The following is a 10134-nucleotide window of genomic DNA, read 5'->3' on the forward strand; positions in this document are numbered from 1 at the left end:
AGATTGGGAAGCTGGCAGTGCGTGTGTGAGTACAACCACGAACCTGTATATTGCTACTTTACCTGTGTGTTCTATCTTGTGGCAGAGTGAGAGGCGAAGGAGTACCGCCGCCCCGTGGTCTCTACAAAGGGGCGCCCCTGTCCGGTATTCGATCGGCCTACGGGCATTGAGGATAGGGCAGCGCTCGGCCCGGTGAGACGGTGTGACGTTCGCCCCCTGCTGACCAGCGCATCCGCCGAGAGGGTTTTTGCCCCCGGCGCCCTCTAGGAAAACCATCGTCGTTCGCCTTTCTGTGCAGGCCAGCTGTCGTAAGCCGCCCCTGTACATTGTCGACCAGAACGCCGTAGAACGAACTGCGGACAGTCACACATGCCCGAGCTGTAAACAGCAGAGAGGTGAGAAGTATCCAAGCGCACTAACTGTGTTGTTGTGTCCAAGCTGCCTGTAAAGGAAGAGAGAACGAGAGTGAACGTCAGTAGAACGAACTGTGGACAGTCACACATGCCCGAGCTGTAAACAGCAGAGAGGTGAGAAGTATCCAAGTTGCACTAACTGTGTTGTTGTGTCCAAGCTGCCTGTAAAGGAAGAGAGAACGAGAGTGAACGTCAGTAGAACGAACTGTGGACAGTCATACATGCCCGGGCTGTAAACAGCAGAGAGGTGAGAAGTATCCAAGTTGCACTAACTGCGTTGTTGTGTCCAAGCTGCCTGTAAAGGAAGAGAGAACGAGAGTGAACGTCAGTAGAACGAACTGTGGACAGTCATACATGCCCGAGCTGTAAACAGCAGAGAGGTGAGAAGTATCCAAGTTGCACTAACTGTGTTGTTGTGTCCAAGCTGCCTGTAAAGGAAGAGAGAACGAGATTGAACGTCAGTAGAACGAACTGTGGACAGTCACATATGCCCGAGCTGTAAACAGCAGAGAGGTGAGAAGTATCCAAGTCGCACTAACTGTGTTGTTGTGTCCAAGCTGCCTGTAAAGGAAGAGAGAACGAGAGTGAACGTCAGTAGAACGAACTGTGGACAGTCATACATGCCCGAGCTGTAAACAGCAGAGAGGTGAGAAGTATCCAAGTTGCACTAACTGTATTGTTGTGTCCAAGCTGCCTGTAAAGGAAGAGAGAACGAGAGTGAACGTCAGTAGAACGAACTGTGGACAGTCATACATGCCCGAGCTGTAAACAGCAGAGAGGTGAGAAGTATCCAAGTTGCACTAACTGTGTTGTTGTGTCCAAGCTGCCTGTAAAGAGAGAGAAAAGACGGGAGTGGATGTTAGGAGAGTGACCTGTGGAAAAAGAACCATACTTACCAAGAACTAGCAGCAAACCGACAGGTGAGGACGATCCCAGTCCAGGTTAAACGAGTCTTCGTGTCTCCGTCGAAGCCTGTGGAAGGAAACACAAAGTGGAGTGAGCAGTGAAGTATTGGGCCGACGTGACACAGGTACCGCAGATAGAGAGAGAGATAAACCCCAAGTTCACACTATTTGTCTTTGCCTCCAGGAGAGAAGAGGAGGGCGCCACGGATAGCGGAGTTGGCAGGAGCCTGTGTTCCCGGCCCACTCCCCCCTATATTTTGGTCCCCAGCCCCTGGGACTTCCGTTGCCCCCTTCCCCTTTCTGCCACCTTCCCGTGTTGTGGTCTGCCTGGAAGGCAGAGAGGAAGTTAGTTTTAATTGCCCCTTCCCCATTCCCCCAGTTATTTTAAATATTTAAATAAAGTTTGTTTTAATACTTACCTGCTCTCGTGTTGTTTGGTCATTGGGTTGGCTTTGGGGACCTCCTCGAGGTGGAAGTTGAGAAGGGGCGTGGCTTTAGGTTTAGTAGCCAGCCCCTAGCCGTGACATAGCACATGATACAGATATTTTGAAATGATTGTAATGCATTGTAAAAATAACCTTGGCTTTGTTCTGTGTATTAATGTAATTTTAGGACAGATCAAACTTGAGCGTTGCTGACTCTGTTTAGACACTTTAAATGCGTGTTACAAGATAGCATCGCGTAGGGAGCTGACTATCAAAACAGCCAAGTTAAAAAAAAAACATTTGTATTTATAGACAAACAAAACAATTTATGACACTTTCTCACAATATCTTGAAAATTAGAGGGGTGCGAGGGGCCACCAACATGTTCGCCTACACTATAAAAAAATCTTTGCTGCCTTCAATTTTTTGTTGAATAAACTCAGATTTACAAATCATGTCAACTTACTATTATTTATCTTGACAAGAGATGAGTTGCTACAACTTATAAAATGAAGTTGACTTTTTTCAACTATATTTTATGAGTTATTACAACTCATCTATAGTTATAGCAACTCATCTCTAGTCAAGATAAATAATAGTAAGTTGAAATGACTTGTAAATCTGAGTTGATTCAACAAAAAAAATTCAACAAAAATTTTTTTTACAGTGTAGGACCTCCAAATATCAAGAACCGGCTCTGTTTGCATTATACAGTATGCGGTTTCTTCTCCCAACCCAAACTATATAATCAATAAATGTTTACTTATACATTATATATTTTTAATGTTAAAATACTTCCTGCAATTTCAGGTCAATGTGCAGAAACAATTTTAAATAATAAATTAATACCATAGTTGATTTTCGCAAAATTATGAATCCCTGCAGTTTGTTTGAGCTTCCTCATAAGTCCAAAAATGAAACATTGGCTGCTGGTTTGACTAGCTGTTTACTGACCAATTTGTTAACACGTTTTGTTAAAATTCTATCTTATAAAATGAAATAAAATAAAAATGTTGGACAACTGCACTTGTTTGGAAAACATTTTTTAATTCAGTCCTTTTGTTCTTTATCTCTGTCGAAGTCTTATATGGGGCCTGAAGGCCTTGCAGAAGACAAAGTAAATAATCGGATCTAAAGAGGCATTAAGCATCGCAAGCAGCACAGTCAGCTCCTTTAGAATGTAGAAAGTCTGAACTTGTATACATTCATGCAGCAGGGGTTTGATGAACTCATATGGAAGTCTAACCAGGTGATAAGGCACAAAACACACACAGAAAACCCCAACTAGTACTTTCATGTTACGCTTAGACTTGATAAGCTTGATGCTGCTGGTTTGTGCTGGAGCAGCGCTTTCAGCTTGTCTGAGCCTCTTTACAGTCCACCAGTAAAGCAACATCAATGATACCGACACAAACAGAAACATTACAAAGGAAGTGATCTGCATGGCCATGTAAATCTTTTTGAGCAAACTGTTATGATAACTGTCACAGTCAAAATCACCTTCCGCAGGACTTCTTGTAGAAGCACTTAGTGTACAGGCAAAAGCAACCATGTAGAAACAATTAATGGTGACAGTTATAGCCCAAGTTGTTATGCAGATGTTGCGGGTAGAACGAATTGTTTGCATAATGTGAGCCTTCATTGGTTGCACAATTTTCAGGTACCTGAAAAAAAGCAATGATTTTTACTATACAAATCTATAAACATTGCCATTTGTGTTAAAAAAAATTCTAATTTAAAATAAAAATCTGTCACCATTTAATGGGTGGATAAAAAAACATTAAAATGTAATAAAAAATAACTTAAGTATCATCAAAATTTTAAAAAGATAACTAAATTTGGCTTGCATTAAAACTTAATTGTCATTTTTTTCTAAAATACTCCAAGCAATTTTATAGGAATTTGCCTTTGTTTCTCACTTCTGCTTAACAATATTATGCTGTAAAAATTTCCTTCACAGCATAATATTTATTAAAACGTACTTATTTTTGTAACCATGTGGTTTAGACCAGGGGTCTCCAATCTTTTTGTGAGTAAGGACTAATGGATAAAACAATATGGAGGGCTACTTTTTTTATATAGTTTACTCAAAAAATTTTCTTTTACATGTTGATACGTTTTATCATTGGTTAAAATGTTAACATAGATAAAATAAGCCAAGTTAATATCAAAATATATAATAAATAAATATGAACCCTCTTTGGCAGTGGTTCTCAACTCCAGTCATCGGCCCCCCCTCCCAGAACATTTTAGATGTCTCCATATATAAAACACCTGATTCAGTTCATCAGCTTGTTAGTGTGTTAATTAAGGAAACGTTTCAAACATTCTGGAAGGAGTCTAATGAGTGGAATCAGGTGTTTCTTATCTGGAGACATGTAAAACATCTTGGGGGGGGCGAGGACTGGAGTTGAGAACCACTGCTCTATGGCTTGACTTTTTATTTTTTTGGGGAAAAATATTTCCCCCCACACTTTTTGGGAGCTTGGGGGCCACTGATAAAATATCCATTGTACAATTTACGTCCTGGAGAGCTGCAGTGGTGCAAAGTTTAGTTCCAACCCTCATTAAACATCACCTGTCTGGTTTGATTAGAACTGGTTATGTCTGAAACCGCATACTATTCTGAGTAGGTACTTAATTTCAATGAGTTTAATGAGCGCTAAAACAGTATGTACATTCTCCCAGTTTGGACATCATCCGCCATCATGTTAACGTTGTGACCTGTGACGTAGTAGCCTTGTTCAAGTTCATGCGGCACCACAAGAACCGACAGGAAAATGACATCACAATACCGCAAGAGTTACTCGAAATTAGACTCTCTCGCGGTTCCTGTGATGTCATCTGCCTTTTGGTTCCTGTACCCGAACAAAAAATAACAACAAGCATAAAAAAGTATGCAGAACTTGTATGAGGAACATGTGCACTAACACCTGATTGCATCAGTAACTTGACAACCCTACTTTGTATGGTCACAGTCAGTGTCGCAATGGTTGGAATGTCTGGATAAAGAAGAGGTCAGGCAGCTGCTCAAAGATCTCACCTTTAGAAAAGACTCGGAAAAATACTTAATTTTTTTTAAAGATATCTCTAAGATATTATACCCCAGAATTACATTGCTAGCCCACCTCAACAGTTATGAACAATTATAATCAAAAATGCTGACCAATACATCATTATATTACACATTATTTTTAGGGGACAAAAATGAGTAAAACAAGCAAACTGTATTAATATGTATTGTCAGATGACAGCTATGCTTGAATACAAACTAGACAATTCAGGTCATGTGAATATATACATTTTTGTGAAGCATCATGGTTTTTTATTTACATAAACAACAGGAAACAAAAAGAAGTCCATACCAAATGAATGTTACAATACATTTAACAGAACCCAAACGCAAGACAGGAAGATATCAAAAATAGGGATTTATTATAACAGAAAACACAAATAAACATAACATAAAAAATAACATAACCAGGATAATAAAACACAAAAACACTGGAAACTAGACTAAACAGACAAAGTACTCACACTGATCGAACAAGGCATGGAACAAGGCTTGGAACAAGGCATGGAACAACGCATGGAACATTTAAATAGATTTTTAATAGACATTTATTATGTGTGTTTAACATGTATTATATGGTTTAGTTTGTGTGTAAAAAATCACAAATATACTACAGTATACTGTCTTACACCTTTAACAATTTATAGTTTACTGTTCAGTAGTTCAACAAATTTGAATTTAACCGAAGGAACTGCGCTACTTGTTTGTAATAGCTACTTACATTTGAAATCACTCGAGTTGGTCTCTGGTTGTTATGATGATTGCTTGCTTTCCCGTGGCATCATGGGAGAGCTGGGATAGATAAGTATCCATCGTTGCTTGCTTCAGAATCTGGGCCGACTCAGTAGGTCATCTGGGGATTTCTCGGCTACTCATTTTGTGAATACTGAGGATTTGGACATACTACTCTGTCCACTTATTGTTTCTCCTACTATATATTGGGTAAGTAGGTGGTTTCGGACGATACTCAAGTATACGTACCCCCGAATTCTCGCCTACCCTTTTATGTATACTGAGGTTTCGGAAATACTGTTCGTTCGCCTACTGCTTTTTGCCTACTATATAGTATGGAAGTATGTGGTTTCGGACGCAGCCTGTGGCTCTCCAGGATCGACGTTGGCCACCCCTGCTGTAGAGGGTTAACATTGACGCTATTAATAGAATGTGCTTTGGCGGATAACTCACATACTCTGTGCTGGCAACCTGATGGCTCTCCCGATTTTGCCAAGTGGCTGATGTCCTCAGGGCAACATTATGTTGAAAAATGGTTTTATTTAGAAAAATGTTGTCCTTGGCTAAACACAATATGTTGCCCTGAGGACATCAACCACTTTGCAAAATCAGTTCGAGCCAACCTGATGCCCTTGGGCACCATGTTGGACAGGGAACTACACTAACCTTTTCCACTGGTGGAACTTGCGCTACTAACTATTTCAGTTACTGGCGCAAAACATGATTTGTTTCCCACAGATCTGAAATTTACTTGTGGTGGTAGCCGGTGAAAAGGGCAATCATTACCCACTGACAAAAAATGGTCTACTATACATGTGACAAAGAACTAATAATGTGTGACACAACACAATACTTTGATTTATAGAACATTAATATTAATTTCACATTATAGTTTGTTAAAGGGATAGTTCGGCCAAAATTATATTAAACCCATGATTTACTCACCCCCAAGCTGTCCGAGTTGCATATGTCCATCGTTTTTCAGACAAACACATTTTCTGATATTTTAGAAAAGTTTTAGATCTTTCAGTTAATTAAATGTGAAGTTAAGGGGGCCACGTCCTTCAAGTCCAAAAAAAGTGCGTCCATCCTTCACAAAATAAATCCAAACGCCTTTAGGGTGATAAACAAAGGTCTTCTGAGGGTAATCCGTGCAGTGTTGTTGTAGAAATATCCACATTTAAAACTTTAAAAACGAAAATAAATACCTTCCGGTAGCGCCACCATTTTAGTCGCGTCCGCATTCAAGATCGAAGCTTACGCAACTGTTCCCCCGCCCTCCGAATTTGTCATTCTTCACAAAGAAAATTGCATACACTACGCTAATACTCTCTCCTGAATACAGAGGAGTCTTAGATGGCGGCACTACAGGAAGGTAGTTATTTTCGTTTATAAAGTTTTAAATATGGATATTTCTACAACAACACCGCGTTGTGCAATGCTTGACATTATCATTACTTTTTGTCTACCATATCTGTGCAAACTTTTTAGAAAATATATGGTTTCTTAATAATTAGATTATAAAAAATGGGAGAACGAAAATGCAGCGCATGGTCATTACAAGAGCCAGTTGTGATCGCCATAGAAAGCGGAGGCACGCTGAAACTGCCCTCGATCTTTAAAGCAACACTATGTAGTTTTTTTACCTTTAAATAATGTCTCTAAAATTATTTCAGTGATAGAACAACTTTTAACTGGACAAATTGTACTTTTGCTGCAACCTGAGCAGCCTCCTAGCTGCTACAAGCCCACTCTGAAAGTGGCGGTGGAGGGTAGAGCACACAGCCCCGCTCCTCCCCCTGCCTGCAGAAGAGTGTCTGATACCAGGCACTGTTGCGCTTTGCAACCACATGGGGGAGCTGTAAGTCAAATTTAAATGGAAACTACATAGTGTTGCTTTAATGCGGTAGCGCTCGCGGCCCTTCTCCAAACGACTCGGGCTTTACACAAAATATTAATCACTTGGAACCCGAAGTAATTAAACTAGGACCGACCCCGATGAGACCGACCATTTACAATTTTACCCGGAACCGCACGAGTCTCGGGTTTTCCGTGACCGTTAAGACCTCTAATGGGTAAAACTCTGCTCAAGTTCAGACACATGGAAGGATACAAAGTGACACTTGCTTCGCGTCGCACTGACCCAATTCATTGAGAAACAGAAAGCATGCGAACGCTCACCGTTTTGAAGGCTCAGAGCACGTTATAAAACATATTCTTAAAATACACATTTCTGTTTTAATAAATGTTCATAGTAAATCATAGCGTATTGCCTAAAACATAAGGTAGGTACAAAAATAATCAGTGATACATTTGCGACCCATTAAAAATTAGGGTCGCAATGGCATTTCAAAAGGTCGCATATACAACCAAAATGGTCGCAGTGTAGTTCCCTGATGTTGGAGACCACTGGTTAAACAAATGTAGGTTTTCTAAGTCAACATTTGGGTTTACGCTCATATTGGTCTCACCAATGTTCGACAAAAATTAAATCACACTAAACATTCAGGCACAAATGGCACAATTTCCTGAAAATGACTTAATAGTATAAGTATAAGGTATATTTACCTGTTAACAGCAATGTAGCCCATAAAGAGAATACTGCAGTACATGTTGAGGTAGGAAGCTGGAGCCCCAAAGTTACAGTAGATACGATGAATTTCCTCTGAACTGACAGCATATTTAATTATGCGTAATATCAAACACAGGCAGACGAACAAGTCGGCCACAGCTAGATTCTTCAGATACACTGTGATGCTGGATTTATGAGTAACTTTACAAAAATACACATATATTGTAATACTGTTGAGCACCAGACTTGTCGAGCAGATCAGTGTGTAGACAGATATGAAAAACGTACGAGCTGGCATTTCACATGGTCTTTCAGTTGAATTTGTTGTGTTTTCTTCCATGATGAGCAGGCTTGTAACCTAGAGGTGAAGATTTGCCTATTCAGTTGTAAAGTCTACACATTTTGCAAAATGTCTAAATTGCCGTAATGTATTTGAAGAGTTTCGTTGCAAAATGAGATAACTCGAAATCTCGTTTTTTGGTTGTGCATTCCAATTTAATATCAATTCAACTGCAGTTGGTTTGTTTTGATTTAAACCTTCATAACTTAAAAATTACAGCTAAGTAACACCATAAAACAAAATAATAACATGATAACATAATAATAAACATGTTTTGACAAAAAATGTAAAAAAACGGAGTTATCTCGTTTTGCAACAAAACTCTTTATTTTTACTATTCTGGAGACAGAAATAAAAATCTTTTTCATACTACTGTAAATTTGCATTTTTTGGTTCCTTGTTCTCAGTTAAACCACAAGCTTGTTTAACACCTAAGCTCCAAGTTCACACTTGAAAAATGCATCACCCCCCTCCCCATATCTACATCATCATCACAGCTCTGTTCAACTAGCCTGACATTGCCATACTCAATTCTAGTCAGAATTTGAGTCTGATACCGCTTCATTGAGCTATAATTATGAGGCGTGTCTCAACCGAAAAATGCCTCTGCACTCAATTGGATAGACCTATGACCAATCAGAGCAACGTAGTATGTTGAAATTACGTCTTTTGCAGCCTGATCGAACTGCTAGTTATTTCGCTACAATGACACTAACATTGTGATTATACTAAGTCTGAGTTAGCGAACGTACATCAACACCTACTATGTTTACAACACAGGGCTCGCAAAATCGCTAGCCCGACGTCCCGGGGCTATTGTGAATTCCTGTCGGGCTACCAAAATGTATCTTTGCCCTGCCCGTCGGGCTATCTTGGGTAGGAAATAATATTTTAATGTTTTTGCTTTGTCTCAGATTTAGTTAGGTAATTGTATTGTACGTATTTCGGTGTCCTCTTGTCAGTCATTATCCTCACGTAACAAGTGAAACTGTCAGGAAATGAAGTGAAAGCATAAATAAACCCATCCTTTAATGTGCACTTCTAAAGTGCGCGCGACCCTCTGGACGCGCTTCTGCCGGCTTCGCTCTTCACAAGCACCTGCCTGCTCTTGTGCTCAGCGTGAACTCAAGTCATTTAAAAACAGCACTTTTGGGAGTACTTCGACTTGGCGCAGTAACACTCTCCCTCTCCCATTATGAGAGGGAGAAGGGGAGCGGATTTTTCAGGCGAGTTGAAGTACTCCCAAAAGTGCTATTACGCCATACAATATAGTTCCTCTTTTAAATCCGCTTAGAAAAGCGCTACGTTTTATTTTGTACCACCAAACTTGCTCGTATAACTACTCGTCTTAAATAGGAAAAACGTTGATGTGTTTGGGCACTTCTAACTTTTTTTCTGAGTGGTACCATTGAATGAATGGGGCTAAGCTAAATGCTATCGAAGTGTAGCAGCGCGCTCCAGCGCTTACGTGCACGCACTAAGATGATAGAGGGATGTATCAACTCTTCTTAGTTAAGGTAATAACATATTTTAATATTGAAAATGAGTAGACTATTCCTTTTAGAGAATATGATGTTAGAAGCTTTTGATAGGTGACTAAACAGCAGTGGTAAGATATTACATTTCCCTTAAGCGAATAGAATGTGTGTTTGTCATTTCGTTTTACCTCAGAGT

The 10134-nt window shown here is 39.8% G+C and overlaps 1 protein-coding gene across 1 annotated transcript; it reads right to left on the reverse strand.

Moving 5' to 3' along the window:
• Nucleotides 1–2809: 2809 nt before the first annotated feature.
• LOC135770510 (G-protein coupled receptor 87-like) lies at nucleotides 2810–8620 on the reverse strand. Its single transcript, XM_065280187.1, has 2 exons — nucleotides 8117–8620; nucleotides 2810–3407 (listed from the first exon to the last, which is right to left on the reverse strand). Exons 1-2 carry the CDS (start codon nucleotides 8458–8460, stop codon nucleotides 2810–2812), a joined length of 942 nt encoding a protein of 313 aa, XP_065136259.1. The 5' UTR covers nucleotides 8461–8620.
• Between the last annotated feature and the right edge of the window lie 1514 nt (nucleotides 8621–10134).

The sequence above is a fragment of the Paramisgurnus dabryanus genome, chromosome 8 (genome assembly GCF_030506205.2).
Source record: "Paramisgurnus dabryanus chromosome 8, PD_genome_1.1, whole genome shotgun sequence".
NCBI classification, from domain to species: domain Eukaryota; kingdom Metazoa; phylum Chordata; class Actinopteri; order Cypriniformes; family Cobitidae; genus Paramisgurnus; species Paramisgurnus dabryanus.